Below are 21,181 nucleotides of genomic sequence, written 5' to 3' on the forward strand. Positions count from 1 at the left end.
TTCCAATTTGAGTCCTGATGTTTCACAAATGGGCGGTCTGCACCCTTGTTTAAAACTTGCAGTCAAGGTCCCTTATATATCCAAACTGTGATAACGATACCTTTCCGTTAACTTCCGTCTGTTGACCAAACGGAAATGACTTCATTAATTGACGTGGCGGCCACGTGGAATATGTTTTTAATTATAAAAAAAATTCCCCAAAATTATTTCCCCCCAATTCATCAAATTCGATTCCCCTAAATTGAACCCTATATTCCCAAATTGAACCCTAATTTTACCATTAGAACCAAGGAGAGAAAGTGTGCAGCTTCAATCCCTCAAGTTCCTGGGTTTCTATCTCTGAATCGAACGGTTGGAGAGCAAGATTCGCGCATGGCAAGGAGAAGGAGAGGTCGTGGACAGCGAGGATCTGCTGGAGCAAGGAATCCGAGGCAAAAATCTTCTCTGTGGAACAGAGAAGCTCCTCCTATGGTCCACACTGATTGCCTTACTAGCCAATTCAAAAGACAGTCAAGTATAAAGACTTTCCTTTATTTTGCACCAATTTCAGGATCAGAAGATCTAAAGCATACTAAGCTTTAGATGAATCCTTATAGAATACGTAGAGCTTAATTAATGGCTTGGTAACGTAGTACCTATCCACCCTATGCCATATTGATCAATCTTATTTTCTTTTTTCACCATTCCTCTCTCCTCTTACCTGAATCACTCTGCCATCTTCATACCTTGCCTTCACTTCCCTCCTTTCCCCCCTGGAAGATCAGTTTTACATGTATGAAGACAAGAGCTTCTGGTCTCCGGTTTATATAATTATTATTTGCATAACTATGCATTCACTTTGGATTTAAATGCCACCTTGCTCCATAGCTCAAGCTATGCAGCATGAAAAGCGTGTGATTGAACCAGAGAACTACATTTTGGCTACCCAAATAAGCCAAGTGCCAACTAAAAGTGAAAAAGTGGAAACTGAAGTTTTTGAGAATAAATATTGTTAAAGAAAGAGAATCTGTAACAGGTGTCTTGTTTTATTTCAACAGAATATGCAGACTGTGTGAAAGCATCAATAAACTAATGTATTTCTCAATTGAAGCAGAATCAATGACCTATTTTATATACACATTTGAGACTTTGTCCCAGCAAATACAAAAATAAATTCTACAAGTTTGATGACTGTCATAAGAATAACAGTGCATTATGGATCATTGCAAAGTCATAAACTAGGCTTTCATAGAAAGTGTACAATGTTGAAATTTTCAGCTGCTTACGAATCTGGGTTCCCTGAGATGGAAAAAAGAGAGAAGTAAAGAATAATATTATGGATTTTGAACAGCACAAGTTTTTTTTTTTTGACAGACTTGGATAAAGTAACTAGGATATTTCGGATATTTCATAGTGGAGTTTCACTGCTAAAATTTACTTGAAAACTAAAAATATTTGATTTGATTTAGCAATCCCATTAAATACCTTTCACAAATAAGCTCAGAAGAATCCTTCAAACCTCCGGAGCTGTCGTTTAGATCCAAAATGACTTGCTAGGAATCACATCAGACAATGAAGATTGAAGCCATACTGCAAAGACGTTCAAGCATATAGGTATGATATCTGTTCCTACAGAGAATTTGATGTACAAGCAATCTGTGCCCTGAAGTCTGATCCTGTGCATAAAAAACAAAAGGAATTTGTGATTCCCTCCTTTTCTTCCAGTTCATTCTCATTCAGAGCACTGGTGTCAAGTGAAAACAATACTGTGTAACTAGATTCAATTGTAACAACCCATATAAGCCACTTTGGGTAACTATGAAGGAAAAAGAATCTTCACAACTGTCTTGATTTATTACAACAGTATAATTGTTTAAACTTTAAACAGAGTACAACAACATTCACATCTTTCTCAATTGAAGCAGGTTGGACATATTCCATTTATATTACATGCTGTTTTTGTACTGTAAAAACATAAAAACTTATGATTGTTCAAAGAATAGGCGGTCAACTGTTACCAAGTCATGAAGATTCATTTTGCTAGCCCAGAAAGACAGAAAAGTAAAATGTGCAGTTGATTAAGAATTTCACCCTCTTAGGGATAGAAAAAAAGAAACAGTAACAAGTTTATGGCCTCTAAACAGTACAACTAAATTTGACACCCAAGAAAAAAAGTATTCACAAAGAACTAGGGAGGAAAGGAAACCATTAGAAATCCGTTGAAGTATAGTGCACAACTCACTGAAATTTAGGAATCATCACCACATCACATAGATGATCTCTGCCCTACTATACCTGTTTACTCTTCACTTGGTATCCAATGAGAAGCCGCCCAAGTAAATAATCACCTATTGAGAATGTTCCATGTCAAGTAAAACAAAATCTCTCCTCAGCTCCCTGCTCCTGTCCAAAGTTAATTTCAGACCCATGGGCACATGCATCTTCTCCAGGCCATTTAACCATAACATAGCTGAAAAATAACCAGATACCAAGAATCCAAAATTCCATTCTAACCTCAATAAGGCCGACAGTAATATGCACCCAGGGCCGGCCCTGGGCCTGTGCAAGCAGGCCCACAGCCCAGGGCCTCCAAAAAGAAGGAGCCTCAAAAAAAAATTCGAATACTTTTTACAGCGTTTTTCTTTAAAAAAGCGCTTTAAAAAGTCCATCTTTTACAGCGCTTTGTACTGCTGTATACTATTTTACAGCGGCTAGAGGTCCAAAGCGCTGTAAAAGGCCTTTATTTGGTTTAGTGTACCTATTAAACTTTCTCCAAAAAAAAATTTAGGGGTCCATTTTTATTATTAACCCAGGGCCTTCAAAATGTCGGGACCGGCCCTGTATGCACCCAATTACACTTTCTGAATTAATATAATGTGAAGAAACAAGCACGGCTGTTGATTTCTGGTACACTGAGAAATTTAAAATAAAAAGCCACATATTAATAATGTTCTTGTTTCACAGAATTTGCTTGCTATTGAAGTATTTGATGATCTTGTAAAAGGAATACCAGTATTTTATTTTTCTTCTTCCAATCTTGAGAATGGGAAGAAATCTACTCGTCCAATTTGATTAACGGTTGTATTTACTTTGAAAATATGCTCATTCCCTGGAGATTCAGTAACGTAATACTAAATCAGTTTCCATAAAATGTATAATTTTATTGGATAAGTCATATACACAAGAAATATAATAAAAATGAAAGCAAGAAGTTTCAGTGTCTGTTGCTAATATATATGGCTTACGAGCAACTAATACAACACACTATAAAGAAAAGCAGAAAACACTAATACTTCAAGTTCACGATTGTTTCCTGATCAAATTTGTATTCTACAAAAAATAGTATCTTTATTTTTTAGTAAAATTATTTTCTATTGAAGGATAATTGTACCTGATGATGGTAAGCAAAAAATCTTTGTTCTGGCCGCGCAGTTCAATGGTGCGACCAACTGGCCACGTAACAATCTACAAGCAACAAGATGAAGATCACTAAATAATAATCTAGACAGTTTGTTTTGTTAAAACATACCCAAATGTTTAACATAAAGAAAATTAGAAACAAAACTGTATTGTAGCACACTTTGAATAAACCACCAAACAGGGCCAACGAAGCATGGACTTGTTGAAATGTAATTATAATTTTAAATTGTCCCAACATATAAGGCGTGAAATGAAACAGATGCTTGATTCAAATTGATGAATAATTTTTGTTTCAAAATAGGCTAATTAGTAAACTGGTGGTAGAAAATAGGTTCCCTTTGATTGTAGAGGAGATAATGAAGAAAAGCGGGTGAGAGCAGAAGAATTACCCGTTGATAATCACGGCCTGCGTCATGAAATTACTTTGAAATCAACCTCAATGTGGTGGATGTGGGAAATTTTGTGCCAAATTTGAGGGTGCTCCATGCAGCACTGTTTTATCAGCAAAGGGCATTCATAGATGCCAAGTTCAGTTAGAGAAGCAGGTAGCCTTTCTCCAGCCATTTTCTCCAGCTTTGGACAATTCCTTATTCTTAAAAGTCCGAGGGAGGTGAGGTGCAGAAGCCCCTTGCAATCAAACGTCTCCAGACTTGACAATCCAATCAGATATAGTCTCTGAAGGGAGGGAGGCAGCAAACCCTCTTTTGGGATGGACTTGATCCCATCACATGAACCATGAATACAGACATCAGTAAGCATGTCCATGGATGATAGGCCGCTCAGTAGTTTCTCACAATAAGTGATAACAATTGTTCTCAAGCTAGGCGGCATACCTTGTTCAGGAAACGACTCAATTCTTGGGCAGTTACGTATCTTTAGAAGTTCCAAGTTTGGGAGAAGAGTATTCATCCGACGAGGCAATGACTCTAACTTGTCGCAATCAGAAACGGAGAATTCAATCAAGTTGGGAGCCGCCAATCCTTCTCTTGCCAATGATACTAAATTCGGGCAATCTTTGATCTCAAGAGAAGTCAGATTTTGAAGAGCGACATCTCCATCTCCTGATTGTGACACCAAAAGAGATTCCAAATTTTCACAGTCTAAGATGGATAGTTCTTTGAGATTTGGAAAAGTATCCAGTGCCAGAGACGTGAGCGAGCAGCAGCTGCAGTGTATTTCCAGTGTTTCTAGTGACTCGTGTGTCTGTTGCTGCTGAGGGAATTCTAGTTTTCTAAAATCCTTAATTTCAAGAGTCTTTAGAGAGGCAGGTAAACAATCACCCGGAAATGACATGGCAGACGAGCAGTCCATTAATTTTAAAGATTGGAGACAAGTTGGTGGCTTGTTCATGAAGACCTCAAATGCGGATTCCGTCACCATAGGGCTTGCTTCAATTGTTAAACATTGTATTACAAATGGTAACTCTTGCAATACTACTTTATTGGCTGTAACAATCTTTAGTCGGCGCAGCATAGTGGAAGCCCTTGGAAGAGAACAGGCTAGTTGCTCACAGTCTTCTATCTCAAGTTCTTCTAGAGCAGGGAGGTCACTTGGCAAATCTCCCTTCAATTTTGGACAATCTTCTATTCTCAGATGCTTAAGTCGAGGAAAAGCACGTGACTGCTCAAAACAATTCCACACCTCCCAACAAGGCATCTTCTTAAATTCAAGAGATTCAAGTGAGGGAAAGGGTACTGTCAACAAAGAGCCGCCACCATTATTGTTGAAAACACTGTCATCAACAGTCTCTAACATGTTGAAATTATAAATATTCAGGTGCTTGAGAGATGGCAGATGTCCAAGTGAAGGGAGCGTAAAACAATTCTTGCAACCATACAGCGTTATACTAGTCATATTGTGGTAGCACGGCTTTCCAACCCAATCCGGATATCTGGTACCCCTATACCCGAATATCTTTAGGGATTGAAGGTCACAGTGAGGCTCTAAATTGCAAAGTATATGCATTTCCATTTGGGAATCCTTACAACCCTCATCGGACCAAGACCAACATAATTCTAAATGCTGAATGTACTTCTTATCCATCATTCTTGCCTCCAACGCTCCACTACTATTCTCAACATTCTCCAGTTTCATAATTCTAAACGATCCACCAAGATTCGAAAGTCCTCCTAGTTCTTTGATCTTGACTTCTTCATGCTTACCCACAATGAAGTAAGGTAAATGCTGCAACTGCTTTAATTTGCCCATTCCTTTCGGCATCTCCTCTATATTACGAGTTCCATCAATACCAAGATAGTGCAAGTTCACAAGATTTTGCATCCCACTAGGTAGCATAGTCAGGTTAGCACAATATTCCAGCTTCAACGTTCGCAGATTAGTCAAATTACACAATGACTCCGGCAGTAACTCTATTCCTGTCCTGGAGAGATCCAAATAACGCAAATGGATCATTCCACCTATAGAATCATGCAATGTAATGATCTTCCGAAAGCAACGAAATGATAAAACTCTCAAGTACTCAAGATTCAACAGCTCAGTACACGGTACCTCATCATTCAAAAAATGAGGAAATTCATGCTCCGTTCTCAAAAGTGTTCTTAGGAATTTAGCACTACTGATTACTCCAACATTCTCCAACCTGGGACTACCAAAATCGATGAATGACAAATGGCGAGTTTTGCTACCGATTGTAGTTTCTTCCCCAAGTTTATCTGATTGAAAGTAGAATTCCCCACCAAGAAATGTTGCCAAATCATGCATGAGATCATGCATCCCAAAAATCTCCTCATTCCATTCAGTACCCGAGTGTTGAATAAATGACCTCGAAACTAAATAATCAAAATACTGATCACCAACTTCTTCGAAAGTCTTCCCTTTTCTTGGTGGTTCTAAAAGATCTTCAGCCATCCATAACAAGATTAAATCTTTTTTTCTTAATTTATAATCTTTGGGATATAACGAACAATAAACAAAGCAACGTTTCAAATAAGGAGGGAGATAATGATAACTGATTCTCAATGATGGAATAATCTTACTTCCACTGTCAGGTAATTCCCAAATGTCACTATACAGTACATTATTCCAATCCCTAATATCACGCTTTCTTCTCAATAAACCTCCGAGTGATTGTGCAGCTAAAGGAAGTCCCTTACACTTCTTAACAATCTCCAAGCCAATTTTCTCTAGAGCTGTTGCATTCTCACCAGATCCTTGAGAAAGACATGCATGGTTTTCAAACACCGACCAACAATGTTCATCTGATAGTTGGTTTAAATGGTAAGTATGAACAGTTTGGACAATGGGAGCAACATTTTCACTACGGGTTGTTACAAGAATTTTACTTCCCCTCATCCCATATTGAAAAGGTTTTTTAAGAAGGTTCCAACTGTCATAATCTTCAATCCAAACATCATCCAATATAATGAAGAATTTTTTCCCCTTTAGCTTTTCCACCAACTTCTCCTGAAGTGAATTAAAATCATTGATTTGACAAGCTTGTTGAGTAAGTGCCTCTGTTAAAGTTTTCGTAACCCTCACGATATCAAATGCTTCAGAAACACAAACCCATGCTTTGGAATCAAAATTAAAATTTTGATTCAAATTGTCATCATTGTACAACATTTGGGCTAGAGTTGTCTTTCCGACTCCACCCATTCCCACAATAGGGATAACAGATACTTTTTCATTATTATCATCTAACAATAACTTGATTATAGTTTTCTTGTCTCCATCCCTTCCATACACACATTCATCTTGCACAGATGTTGATGGAATTCTACATGATGAACTCTCCATTGCAATCTCTCTGAGATCAAGACTCTCTTTTAGTTTTAATATATGCTCTAGTTTATCAACTATTTTCTTCAACCTACTAGCCATATCCCCATCTTGTGCATTGAAAAAGCGAGAGATGAAGTTAGTAGTTACCTCCTTTTGAGTTGCAGTAGCAGCTTTGGTAGAAACTTCATCCAACAAGTCATCAGCCATGTAGACAACATGTTTGAGTTCACTGGGCCAGTCTTTAACATCAGAGTCTGTAATCTGTTTCTTCTCAGCATCATTGAGCACAGCTCTGACCACTTTGAGAGTTGTCTTCAACCTTTCAAGTAAAGGGCCAAGCTTCTTCCCTCGGATGAAGTTGACAACAAGAGGTGAATCAAGCCTGTCGAAGACAACATTAAGAAATGCACCAAGGAAAGCTCCACCAACCAATGTTGCTGCCATGATCACAAGATGGAACAAGTGTCAAGTGACGAGATTGCAAGTCAGAGATGAGTTAACAAAATGAAAGGAATTGCTTACAGGTTAAGAAGGTAAAGCGTTGTTGAATTAGGATAATGATTTGGCTTCAGCTTCAAGTCTCTGACTCTACGCACACTTTGCGAGACAGGTTCGGTGGATACAGCAGCTTCTTTCATATTTTAATGCTTCTTGCCTTCTTGGACTGGTCAATAAGCAGATTATTATTACTAATAAATTAAGCCTTTTTTTTGAAAGTATAAATTAAGCTAAGTGTTCAGGACACAACAGAAAATAGAAGAATTTCAAAAAAAAAAAGTATAAGTTTTTTTAGCATATCTAGTTCATTAGATCATAAGCCCAATTGAATGAAGCTTATATCAGTTGCCTCTTACCATTTCTAGTATATCTGGCCCATTAGATCATAAGCCCAATATGACCCTTTACCTCTGTTTCTTCCACTTGCCATTTCTACATAATGAGCCAAATATTGATGATGATGCAAGTAGTTGCAGAAGATGTTAAGTTGTGGCTGATTGGTGTAGCTGTATGTTTTGTCATTTTATATGGTTATTGAACGTGATCTTATGTAATGTGTTGACATTCTTGTGCTAGAAAGCAATTTGATCCAGTTAAAGATATATTCAAGTTTTTATCCATGAATTGACTATTATACTTGACACTTTTTTTTTTCTTACATACTGTTTCACATTTACATAAAGGTTCAAAGCTTTCGATCGACTCAGGTAGAACCTCTCCTCTTGTTACCTGTTTTTCTAAACACATTGCCTATGATAAAAAAAGGGACAATGAATGACCTTAGGAGAGTATTGCTAACTACAAGAAGAAGGAGATCACAATCTAATGAAAATGAGAAATTTTAACTAACAAAAAAATCAAATTGAAGTCATAAATGAGTCAAGATGGATTGTGCATTTTGTTGAACAGTTTTTGTTTTTTCTTTCTGTTTCTATTTGTAGCTGATCTAATGTAATAGCATTAGTCATTTTACTCCTTTAGCTTTGGGATTGAGTAGTCTATGCACTGGTTGACTTGAGATATTGATTGAGTAAGGGGTAATAGGCGGAGTTATCAAAGAGTGAATAAGGCTTTATACTATAAGGGACTAGAGGATTTATAGGATAATTGTTCCTACAAGGAAGAAGAATGATCAAGATGTATCGGCCGATCGAACAATAGAGATTTGAATGATGTAGAGGAAAACATGTTTTTATATAGAGACTGAGATTATAACAGGACTAAGTTCAAAGTGCCCCACCGGTTAGATCTTCATAAGGCATGTTTCTCTAATCTTGAAAGCTTGAAATCATGGGGACTTGTATTCCTACATCAGGATGACAGGCCTCTTAAAGGACATGTTCGCTGGTCGACCACATTATGATGGAGGAAACACATCAAGTAATAAATGCAGATTAAGTGGCTATGACCATTAGAGTTAATTGTTTATCATAGTATCCATTATGCAGGCTACAATTTGGGGTTTGAGGAGGAAATAATTGTAAATTGATTGTATCTGATCCCATTTTTGGAGCAGAGAGCTAAGTTTAGAATTTTCTATTCTAACTAACTTGGTCCCAGGTTTCACAATTTAATAATAACCAAGCTTGTATTCAGGAGGGGATGAATGCCCCTCAGAAAAGGCTTCAAAAGTTGCCTACTTTATTTTAAAAAAAAAATATATATGTCAACATTCTGAAGAAATAATCTATGTTGTTGGCTGGCATGCAATTTCAATCATTTTCCCAGAATCGTACTGTAGCCCAACCCAACATGTGATCCAGACTAGATTGGATAGCCAGATCATCTTGTCATTTGGTTTCGAACTGTATAAAATTGTCATTTCCTGTTGTAATTGACCACCTTCTTTGTCATTTCAGAGAAAGTCAAGCAAAGAAGTTAAAATCTAGAAGGAGAAACCAGTCAAAACTTGCCAATGATATGAGGAAATAATTTAGTTGATACTGATTATTAGTCATCAGTACTGTTCAATATATATTTCTGTTTAACCTTTTAGTAAAGTTTAAGGTAAGATGAGTTGTTGTTTGTCCTAAGGGAATGAACTAGTCACAAGCTCAAATTTCACCATCAAATCTTTTTCGATTCTACTGCTTAACTTCAATTTCTAAGAACTTTTTCAAGAATTAACCATGGGTAGTATATATAAAGCAGATCAAATAAACATTTCTTGTGGGTGTGATTTGTGAAGGTAATTAGATGGACCCACAAACAAAAGGAATAAAATCTAGGCATATAAAAGTGAGCAGAAGACGATGAAATGAGATTAGAAAAACAGAAGAAAACACAAGGTGTTAGATCATGAAAGATTATCAGCTCTTCACGGACTAAACAATCCCTATGCTTTGTTTTGTTTGTATGCGTAGAGAAATTTATACATCAAAATATGAAAAGCATAACACATTCCCTTCTCTTAATTTTCTTTTTTACAATAGGAAAACTAAACGACACAAAACTAAATTAAAGCATTAAGGTAGAGCGACGCAATGACATCAGAAGACGGAAGCTGTCAGACACACCTTAAGAAAGACGCTCTTGAAGCTTGTCTAGCCAAGAAATCGATCTGCTGCATTATTCCTCTCTCGCATGATGTAAGCAATACATACCTCCTAGATCCAACCCAATAATTTTTTAACCCGCTGAATGATATGGCGAGCCCAATAATTCAAAGTATCAAACCATTCACCACGAGTGAATCACCATTTTGGTCCCTGAGATTGTAAGCGTCGGTCATAGTAGTCCCTGGGTTTCATTAATGGTGAAAAAAATCCCTGAGTTTGTCTCCGTCGGTCATAGTAGTCCCTAACCACGTTGGGTCGTTAGTCTCTGGGATGGAACCAACGTTAAGTGACACATAGACTCAGCCACGTAGGACAAAGTTATAAGGAGATTAAATCGATCATTTTAGTCCCTTCGAATTGGGTTTAAAATTCCCAAATCAGTGAACCCTAGAACCATATCCAAATCCCCAATTCCTCTAAATCTCCAAAATTCCTTCTCGATTTCTCTCCAAACTGCAATTCCTGTGCTCTTTATTGTTGAATCGAACATGACAACGGGTGAGGGTTTCAAAGGCCGCGTTCAACAGAGGTCAAGCACGAAGGGAAATGGTGGCGGTAGCTCATCTGTTAACGGCGGAAACCCTCGATGCAAATGCGGTGAAGAGGCAAAGGTGAGGGTGTCGAGGACAGACGCGAACCCAGGGAAAGCTTTTTATTGTTGCTATCTACCCAAGGTATGGTCTTCTTCCTCATTTTCATCATCCTCTGTTCTCATCCTTCTTTTTCTGAAGTTCACATGTCACAGGGTCATGAGTCAAACTGCAATTTTTTTCGATGGGTAGATGATGTAGCGGACACAGATGAATCCAGTGGTCTGGGTATGAAGGCTGAAGACTCTATGCTATTGAAGGAGCTTGTGGTCAAGAATGATGCTATGCTTGAGGAACTCTCAATGATGAAGGAAGTTATGCTGAAAAATGAATGTCTGATTGAGGAGTTGAGAACGATAAAGGGGGTTCTGGAGAAGAATGTTGCCTTGGTTGAGGAGCAGAACAAGTTTAAGAATGTAGAACTTAGGATGCTTAGAGGTCTTGTTTGTGTATTGGTTATGTTTATGGTGATTGGCATGTCTTTTGTTGTTATAAGGGGGATATAAGGGACATGGTTATGTTTGTATTGGTTGAAATATGTTTGTAAGCTGACCTGATGCAATCAATCAATATATGGACATGAAAATTTAAGTAATGCACTATCATAGTTTTGTGGTCTATTCAAGCAAATGATAATACTAAATAAGAAATCAATTTAAGTAATGCACTATCATAGTTTTGTCATTGATAATAAAGATATCACATGATCATAAAATTGTAGATTGCACATCCATTCTGTTCAAAATTACAATCCCATCATACTATGGATAGGGATATCAAAAAATATGCAATGAAGGAACCATGGATAGATGTCAAACTGAATCAAGTAATGCCCTGAGATCATCAAAGATATCATACTCATCAAAATACATCATATGTCTAATTAAGTTACCTACTGGATAGCAAATAAATAAAAGGACATAATTTATGTTCCCATCAACAATTTAAAGCACCACTATTCCAGAAAAGTTACAGTCCCATCATACTATGGATAGGGATATCAAAAAAAATCTTTCCATGCTGCAATTCTTCACTTGTTCTGATCACCTTGCATTGGCCTTGTCCTAGGAGTTGGTATGAAGGTCATTGTAGGCATACGGGGCTCATTTGATACTGGTCCAGGTGTGGGTGAACTCCTAATCTGCAAACCTGGTTGGACTGCAAGGGGAGCTGGGGCTGACCATGGCCTGTTTGCAAAACGAGGGGCCCTGAATGCAGAGGCTCTAATTGGAGGTGCCCTGACCCCAGCCTGAACAAAAGGTCCACCAATCTGAACAAGAGGCCCAGGAGGCATAGGCTGAGGCATAGAAGGCCTAGGCTGAGGCACAGAAGGCCCAGGCACATGCATAGAAGGCCCAGGCTGAGGCACAGAAGGCCCAGCCATATGCACAGGAGGCCCAGCCACATGCACAGAAGCCCTAGGCTGCCTAGGCTTCCTTGGTGGCCTAGTTTGATTGTTTGGAACTTGGGCTTGGGAATTAGGTGCCTACAAACAAGATATAATATGCATGAGTATAATATGCATGATAATATGCAGTTTGTGAGAGTATAATATGCATGATTATACCTGTGCTATAGGCTGAGACAATGGTTCTTCATTTGGAGCAGTTTGTGAGAGGTCAATCTCAGTTTGGTGACATTGATCATTGCCTTCATTTTCCTCAGGGTGTGGTGGAACCCAATTCCTAGGCATCAGTGCAACACCCTGATGATGACAAGTTCTGGTGTTATGACCATATAACCCACACCTTGAACATCTAGTTTCACCAAGAGCTCTCCTAATCCTAGTCCTTCTCCCACCTGCCTGAGCATTCCCAGCTTGAGTAGATCTTGTTGCCCCACTAGGTGCTGTCCCACTTGGAGCTGCCTCAGTGCTATCTCTTCTCCTATTCTTCTTTGGTCTCCCTGCTTTTCTCTTCAGCTTAGGTGGGATTGGCCTCAGATAAGGAGTTTCTTCCCAGTAATTTGGACCATTTGTTGGCTGAATTGCAAACTCATAGGTGCTTCTGTAAGCTCCCATTGTCAACCAAGCATGACAATGGTCCTCTGGCCTCATATTCTTCCAACCAATAGCTGCACATGCATGCTTACATGGCATGCCACTCAATTGCCAGAATCTACAAGTACATGTCTGGGCCAATAAATCCACACCAACTCTAGTATCCCAAATAGCTACCTCATATTTTTCACCATCAGTTGTCCATGTTGTAGTCCACTTCCTACTCCCTTCTTTCTCAATGTCAAGCCTCCTTTGTTGCATTGGTGGTAGAGTACCCAAATGTCCATTCAGCTTCATCTTGTTGTTTGCAATAGTCCTCATAATATAGCACCTCACCTCCTCTAGTAGTGTCAGTATTGGCTTCCCTCTATACCTCAAAATCTTGGCATTGAACACTTCACATGCATTGTTGCAGATGTTGTCACATTTAGTGAACTCAGTGAAATAAGCCTTGGTCCATGAATTCTTTGGCCACTTATTCAGATAAGTCCAGGCAGCCAGGTTCTTCCTCTTCACCCTATCCATCTTCTTATTGAATTCCACAACAGTGGTAGCTCTTGAACACGCCCACACAGCATTTTTTAACTCCTTATCCTTCCATTGCTTGGTAAAATTTCTCCAAAGATGCATTACACAGTACCTGTGTTGAGCACCAGGCATGACCTCTTGCAGTGCTGGAATCAAGCCCTGTAACAATAATATAAGATTCAATGTTAGTCCCTAAACTAGTCATATAAAGGGCATATTAGTCCCTCATCTTTTCGAGCAAATAGAAAAAATAATTGACTTAAATTTACCTTTTGCATATCAGACATGAAATGCCAGCCATGTTGCCTATAATCCCCCAAATCCCCATGCAAAAGCTCAAGGAACCACTTCCAGTTGTCTTTATTCTCAACATCAACCACTGCATAAGCTATCACATAAATTTGGTTGTTTGCATCCTGTGCAACAGCTGACAGGAGCTGGCCTCCAAAATATCCCTTCAAGAAGCATCCATCAAGCCCAATTACAGGTCTACATCCTGCTCTGAAGCCCCTCTTACATGCATCCAGGCAAATGTAGATCCTTTGGAATTGGGGTGGAGAATCAGTGATTGGAATGCAATCCATCTTCACTGTGGAACCGGGGTTGCTCCTCATTAGTTCATGGCAGTAGTCCCATAACCTGCCATACTGCTCTGCTTCACTTCCTTCCACAGCCTTCCTTGCCTGCTTCATTGCCCTGAAGATTTTGGTGTCATCCAAAACAACTCCATATTCAATCTTCATTACATCAAATGCCTCAGAGTGAGTAAGGTTTGGTTGTGTTCTAATTCTGTCCACAAGCTTTCCAGCCACCCACTTTGTATTTGCTTGCTTGTTCTTGAAGCCTCTGCAGCAAGTGTGTATGTCATCAAAAGTTTTAATTTGGAAGCTTTTTGTTGCATTGCTCCATGCACAGAATATCACCCAAGGACACTTTTCCACCCTGCATCCAGCCCTGCACCTCACACTATCATTTTTCAACCACCTCATTTGTCTCCCTGCTTGTATGGTGTAGTCTCTCACAGCTTGTTTAAATGTGCCCAGATCAGCAAATTCCATTCCAAGCTCCAAGTGAACTTGCCCAAAGCCTGAACCTTCTTTGAATTGAGGGAAAACTCCCTTTCTTCTTGAGTTGCCTTCATCATCAGTACTTACAGGGCTGTTTAGCTCTTCACTATGGTAGTTCTCACTATGTTCTTCACATGACCACTCCTGCTCTTCCACATGTGTTGGCTCATATGCACTGTCTTCATCATCAGAACTCTCAGAACCACTTCCATAATAGGATTGTGTTTCACTGGTATCAGTCTCTGAATTACACCTTTTCTTTCCCACCATTGGTTTCTTCCCCTTCAAGTCTTTCTCCTTTGTGACTGGCTTCTTCCCCTTGCTTGGCTTCTTCCCCTTTTCATCTCTGCTTGCCTTCTTCCCTTTCTCCTTTGTGCTTCCCTTCTTCCCCTTCCCATTAGCAGTATCATCCCTTTCCATAAATCTGTCAACACATGCATCTATATCAGCCAACATTTGTTCACTCATCATCAGCTCAACATTGTCCTCATTGTCTTCATTACTGTCCACATGCATGCTTTGATCATTTTCAGCATTTGGTATGATCTCCACATCATCATCATCATCACTAGCCACCACTGGATCAGGAACTCTGCTTGCAATATCAGCTACTTTGCTTCCCTCTGGTTCTACAACATTTTCAGCATTTGGTATGATCTCCACATCATCATCATCTTCACTAGGCACCACTGCATCAGGAGGTCCATGCACAATAAATTCCTCATGATTCATAATATGCTCAAAGTAGACTTCTATCTCCCAGTTGTTCTTCCTAGCAACTATGAACATGTCTCTTATAGAATCATCCCCTTCAACCTTAATGAGATCCATTATCCCTTCTTCAGCTCCATGATTCCGAAACCATATTTTGCTAAAGCTGTGGTAGTAGTGTTCTTTGGCTAATGCTTCCAGCGTAAATACATTGAATGTATCCACATCAATGTCTTCCCACACACACATTTCACCTCCATCATACAACACACCAACACCATCAGGCTCAGCATTTGTCACTAGATTTCCACCATGGTGCAAAATTAGAGTCATCCTGCGATTAATCATCTGCATTGCATGACACACAAAATTAGAAATAATATCATGAAATTTTTTTTGGTTTTCTCAATACAAAATTTGGGGTTTTTCACATAACATCAAAACGTTCAAAACCACCACAAATCAACTCAACAAAGCACGCCGGGTTAGAACACAAATAGAAAAAACAAAACTTTTCTTCATTTTCCCATAATAGCATGTATCATCATAAACCCCAACCCCAAATAAAATCCAACAACCAGACCCAAAATCTCACTACACAAACACCAACCTAACATCCATTCGAACACTAACACAAATAAAACCATGAAATATAAGACGAAAATAATGATGAAACTTAAAGCAAAAACATACCTTTACGTCGTGAAGAACGATGAAGACACACCGTGGAACTCGTCACCGTCGGTCGTCGTCCTTCACCAGACAACAACAACGAACACACCCAACTTCACCGCCGCTCGGGAACCAGTGTTTTTCAACCTAATCCTCTCAAAGGTTGAAGCTTTTCTCTCTGCAATGGGTAAGGAAGAAGAAGATGGTCTGACACTCGCTCTCTCTACTCTACAACGTATTATGATCATAGGTTGGCAGGGACTAATTTGCCCACATATTGGTCCAATGGGGAGGTGCCACGTCATCAGGGATCATTGTGAAATAAAGATTTTTGGGGGGAAAGTAACTTATGACACGTGGCACGACACGGGGGCAAGCCAAGGTGTCAATTAAAGTGACATGTCACTTTTCCGTCCCAGGGACTAACGGCCCAACGTGGTTAGGGACTACTATGACCGACGGAGACAAACTCAGGGATTTTTTTCACCATTAATGAAACTCAGGGACTACTATGACCGACGCTTACAATCTCAGGGACCAAAATGGTGATTCACTCCATTCACCACAGGTGAAAGCACATCAACCACATTCCTACCATAAAGACACAAATTATTTGATTGAATAAAAAATAAAAAATTATCTTTTCTCATCCAGTCTAGATACAGCTCCTTGGTCCATTCCATTCCTCCGTTGCTCCGCCGGAGAGGGAGGAAGAATATTCTGCCGCCACGGACAAACCGAAACGTGTGTCGTTTGGTGGGTCCCACTCATGTGACAGCGAAACTCCGAGGTGACCTTCCCTTTTGGACTCTATCCCTTCAGTTTTGGGCCTTTCCCCCTTTGGTCAGAATCTTCCACGTGGCCCCGCAACCGCTGCCGTTGGATCATCCTAACAAACTCACCTCTCTTCTATCATTCTTACCCATATCATCCAATCCAACGGTGCTAACATGCAGCAGCTTGACACATTCGTTAGATACCCTAGTCATTCATTGTCTCGACCTGTCCCACAATTATAAAACGCAGTATCCACCACGATGTTACCTCGGATTCGTCGCCGGGATTTCGTCTAACATGTTCCTTAAACAATGTACTTAATTAGTAGCTGCTAATTTCTACAAGGTGACATGAATCTTAAGTATTATATATATACCACCTAAACCACATACCACCTAAATCAAGATAGTATACATAATGTATTGTAACAATTCTGATTCCATTCACTTAGTACAAATCTCACATCAAAATTCCTAGGTTCATTTCATCAAAATCTAATCATATATATTCTCTACTAAAGGTAGTTCTGATTAAATTGGAAATCTTTGTAAGAAATGTTGTCTCATGTTTTCTATGAATTGAGTTTACAACCTCCACTTCATAGTAAGATTGTGACCTTTTAAAGTTATTTTTTGGTTGTAGATACTTTTTAAAAGGATTAAAACTATGTATTGACAGTGTAAATTTTGTTTATACAAATGTTCAATTGAACTTTGCCAAATTAGAAAATAAGTTTTTGTCTTAATTAAAAACAGAAATGAATGTAATCATCTTATGTAATATACGTTAATTGGATGTCATTGTAAAAATAATTATACACTAACTATACATATTCATTAAACTCTTTTTAAAACAATAATTTTTTATTAGAGAAATTATCTACTCTCCTTATTTATTTAAGTGAACACACTTGACAATAAAATATAAAGAATTTGATTTAAGTTTCTCATTCATTACTTTTCAACTTAACAAATTACTCTACTATTAATTGTCAAGTGTTTGATTAAACAACTAAATTAAATGTAATATGAATAAACATTTTTTTTTCCTCCTTTGGCCACCAGTCTCCACGAGAGTAAGGGGCCCCACGTGACTAATCTGGCTTGGGATACGATAGTGATGTCCCTGGCCACAAAGGTTTTTATTGTTGATCTCAGAGGGGATCGAACCCGGGCCAGAAGCTTAGGTGAAATCCCTTAAGAAAATGCACATTCACCACTTGTGCCACCCCGTATGGTTATGAATAAACACTTATTGCAAAAGTTTTTATTCCTAAGCTAATGTGGGAAAATATTAAAATAAAATTAAAATATATTATAGGTAGATAAAAACACTTCTTTATAAGCTAATTTAAACTGTTTAAAAATAAACTCATAACATCAACTTATAGCCAACTAGTTGAACAAAATGATTAGTTGTTAGAGTTAATGGCCAATATTCACTTAAGCATGACTAACATCTCAAATCCTCTAACATAATCGGTTGGTTATGGGTGGTCGCCTCTACAATTGTTCATTCTGACTTCTAGAATTACAATTTTGAACAACAATGTAAGCCAAGCATTACTCACTAAGGCTTTCTTAATGCTTTTCTAATCTTTGAGATTATCTCTCTGATCTTAAACTGACTTAAGAGTCGGAGTGTCTTTAGTAAGTATCTTTTCCGCCGTGATTTTCACCATTCCATCGTATTGTTAGCCACGTACTCTCGTACCACTGCACACCACCGCATTGGAACTGAGAGCTTCCGAGCTTAATCTTTGGAAAATAAGTAGGTCATGAAAATATTCTCAAACATTTACAATAATGCATATGCTTTAACATAAGTTGAAATAAGTTTTTCCAAAAGAGACCTAATTAGTTCAAGGTTTAAGAATGACAAGAAAGTAAATAGAAGGTAGTATAGAATATAGATAGTTTAAAAATCATCACTTGTGACATGTTTATTATTAAAACCTGGGTGACAATAATTTGAATCGCTGTTAGAAAATTATATATAAGCCCATCAAACGCCGTATTTGACGCTTTTTGTTTTTTTGTTGATTCCTACGCGACGGAGCCATTTTCTCTTTTTTATTCATTTATTTATTTTCACACCAAAACTCACTCCTTCCTCTGTTTTAGTCTAATCATTCAATGATGTTCTACTTTCTGACTTGTTTGGTTTCTGGTCTGTGATTCCAATAAGCTATGAATGATTGCTGATCGGAGTATTTTGTAGCTTGTGGAGTTACAGATTCTACCATTTCCATTAGCAAAAACATCTTCACTTGCATAGGGTATATCCCCTTAAAGACTAGAATTTGCTTTTTTGGCAATTGAAGACAGAAAAGAGAGAAGAGTTGTTGTTGAGTGAGTGAGGGTGTGAAGTGTGTGATGGAGAGTGGTGGTGGCAGAGAAGGTTATGATGGGGTGGTGATGATGATGACAAGAGACCCAAAGCCGAGGCTGAGGTGGACTGCTGATCTTCACGACCGGTTCGTCGATGCTGTCACAAAGCTTGGTGGCCCCGAGAGTATGTTCTACAACCCTTTTCTTTGATTACAGTGTGCAGTGAAACCAAAATCACAATCGTCAAAAACAAGTTCTCTTCTTCTAGCTTTTGCGATTGTTTACCATGATTTTGGTTTCATAGTGATTTTTCATAATGTATCCAACCATGCAAGTAGGTGGTATTGTTGAATACAAAGAAGTTAACTTGTAAGAGAAGTTTTCACTGGAAGAGAAGAATGTCTTCTGTTTGATGTTAATAAATGTCTGAAACTGGGAAAATGTAATTCAAATACCTTTCCATGAAGTTTTGGACTCTATTTCAATTTTAAAAGCTTTTCATTCCAAATAGTTTTGACATTGATTTGAAATGTTTTGTTGTGTGTTCAGAGGCGACTCCCAAGTCTGTTCTGAGGTTAATGGGCTTGAAAGGCTTGACATTATATCATTTGAAGAGCCATTTACAGGTAACTGGTTTCTCCATTTTTTCTTCTGTCTTATTACTGAAAATATAACTTATTAATAACTATTTTATCAATATTATTTTCAGTCATTAGGACTACAATAGAGTAATATATATATAGTAATACAAAAATTCTAAGATGATACTTTCATTAGTACCATGGATTGGTGAAGAATCAAATTGTGCCGGCTTCTCTATCTTTTTATGCTATTAGTATTTATTAGCTGACTAACCTCAAATTTATCTTCCTTTTTCCTTCATTTTACTATTTCTCCTAACCATCATCAAAGACTTGCCATTTGGAGGCATAATATGGTGTTGCCTGTTAATTTGCAGAAGTATAGACTTGGACAGCAGGCTAGAAAGCAAAGTGACGAACACTACAAAGAAAATAATAGTGAGTTTCTGAATCAATCTTTTTTAACTAATTATCTTATAATTCAACCAATTCTCCAAAAGAGAGGTTATGTTTTACTAGCTAGTTTTTGTCTTTCTATTAGTTTTGTCTCTTTGCTTAAACTAGAGGGCATACAATCTGGAAAAGTTCAATAACATTCCTTCCTTGTTTGTGTTTCTTCTTTAATTAGGATGTTCATATGTAAATTTCAGTCATCGTTCTTCAGGGCCTAATACCAGTTACAGTTACAGAGGTGATAAGGAAGATAATGAAGGGGGGTATGTTACAATTTGACTATTTGAGCAATAATTCTATTTCACTTTTGTTTAGGTTATATGCATGGCAATAATTCCCATGACCCCAATTCTCACCTAACACTTGTTACTTAGGCATTAGCATTTCAATTTTTATGTAAATGCAACTCACTGCATCTTTATAGTTTCTCCTTTGCTAACTAATTTACATAACCAAAACAGAGAAATCCCAATAGCAGAAGCACTGAGATGTCAGATTGAAGTTCAAAAGAGATTGGAAGAGCAGCTTGAGGTAGTAATCATTTTTTACTTGCAAAGCTTTATCTGTGAGGACTGAGGTGTGACTTTCTGACAAAGTTTTCATGTTCAATTTTATAAAATCTTAATTCACTTGAACAAAGCCCTTCCTTGTAATAGGTACAGAAGAAATTGCAGATGAGAATAGAGGCCCAAGGGAAGTATTTGCAAGCTGCATTAGAGAAAGCCCAGAGGAGCATCTCCCTGGATGGATCAGGCACTCTTGAAGCATCAAGAGCTCAGTTGTCTGAATTCAACTTTGCTTTGTCAAATTTCATGGAAAATATGAATAGAGACAGTAAAGATGACATAATGGACATGAATGATTTTTATAATAAGAGTCATAGCTCAGCTTTCCATTATCAAGGAGGAGAGAGAGAAGATTATGAGGATCAAAAGCCTAAGATTGAGGGGGAGTTTGACTTAAACATTAAAGGTAGCAACAATGAAATGGTATCTGCAGATGGAGCTGAAATGGAATCCAAGATGCTTTCATATAGGGTATACAATTTTTGACCTGTCTCATGTTTAACCATTGAACTGAATAATATTATTCTCAATTTACTTCCCAAAATATTGTCCATAATTTTCTTCCCTCTCTTATTGACCAAAGTTGCATATTAGGATAACATGTTATCTCTCATTTTCTAAAGGAAAGCTATGGTCTTTGCTTGTTCCCAATTTCTATATATCAAACCTAACACCTTGCTTGGACAAACCAAGTCAATTTTTTTTTTCTTC

General features: G+C 38.1%; 3 protein-coding genes across 12 annotated transcripts; 2 read left to right on the plus strand and 1 right to left on the minus strand.

Annotated features, from left to right (window-relative positions):
* Positions 1–806: 806 nt before the first annotated feature.
* LOC130740212 (putative disease resistance protein At3g14460) lies at positions 807–7,764 on the minus strand. 10 transcript variants are annotated; one of them, XM_057592738.1, is made up of 6 exons: positions 7,663–7,764; positions 3,789–7,577; positions 3,371–3,444; positions 2,275–3,088; positions 1,465–1,655; positions 807–1,278 (listed from the first exon to the last, which is right to left on the minus strand). In XM_057592738.1, exon 2 carries the CDS (start codon positions 7,345–7,347, stop codon positions 3,811–3,813), a length of 3,537 nt encoding a protein of 1,178 aa, XP_057448721.1. In that variant the 5' UTR covers positions 7,348–7,577; positions 7,663–7,764; the 3' UTR covers positions 807–1,278; positions 1,465–1,655; positions 2,275–3,088; positions 3,371–3,444; positions 3,789–3,810. The 10 variants fall into 10 exon arrangements, with proteins under 10 accessions (XP_057448721.1, XP_057448720.1, XP_057448714.1 ...); XM_057592737.1 differs by lacking the exon at positions 7,663–7,764 and having other exon boundaries at positions 1,465–1,649; positions 2,275–2,376; positions 2,990–3,088; positions 3,789–7,656; XM_057592731.1 differs by lacking the exon at positions 7,663–7,764 and having other exon boundaries at positions 2,275–2,376; positions 2,990–3,088; positions 3,789–7,656.
* A 2,670-nt stretch (positions 7,765–10,434) lies between these two features.
* On the plus strand, positions 10,435–11,334 carry LOC130735771 (uncharacterized). Its single transcript, XM_057587668.1, has 2 exons — positions 10,435–10,870; positions 10,942–11,334. The coding sequence occupies exons 1-2, from the start codon at positions 10,685–10,687 to the stop codon at positions 11,290–11,292; spliced, it is 537 nt and encodes a 178-aa protein (XP_057443651.1). The 5' UTR covers positions 10,435–10,684; the 3' UTR covers positions 11,293–11,334.
* Positions 11,335–18,583: 7,249 nt separating this feature from the next.
* On the plus strand, positions 18,584–21,133 carry LOC130740215 (myb family transcription factor PHL11). Its single transcript, XM_057592740.1, has 6 exons — positions 18,584–19,054; positions 19,420–19,496; positions 19,829–19,889; positions 20,080–20,167; positions 20,366–20,435; positions 20,561–21,133. Exons 1-6 carry the CDS (start codon positions 18,916–18,918, stop codon positions 20,954–20,956), a joined length of 831 nt encoding a protein of 276 aa, XP_057448723.1. The 5' UTR covers positions 18,584–18,915; the 3' UTR covers positions 20,957–21,133.
* Positions 21,134–21,181: the final 48 nt, after the last annotated feature.

The sequence above is a fragment of the Lotus japonicus genome, chromosome 2 (assembly GCF_012489685.1).
Source record: "Lotus japonicus ecotype B-129 chromosome 2, LjGifu_v1.2".
Taxonomy (NCBI): Eukaryota; Viridiplantae; Streptophyta; class Magnoliopsida; order Fabales; family Fabaceae; genus Lotus; species Lotus japonicus.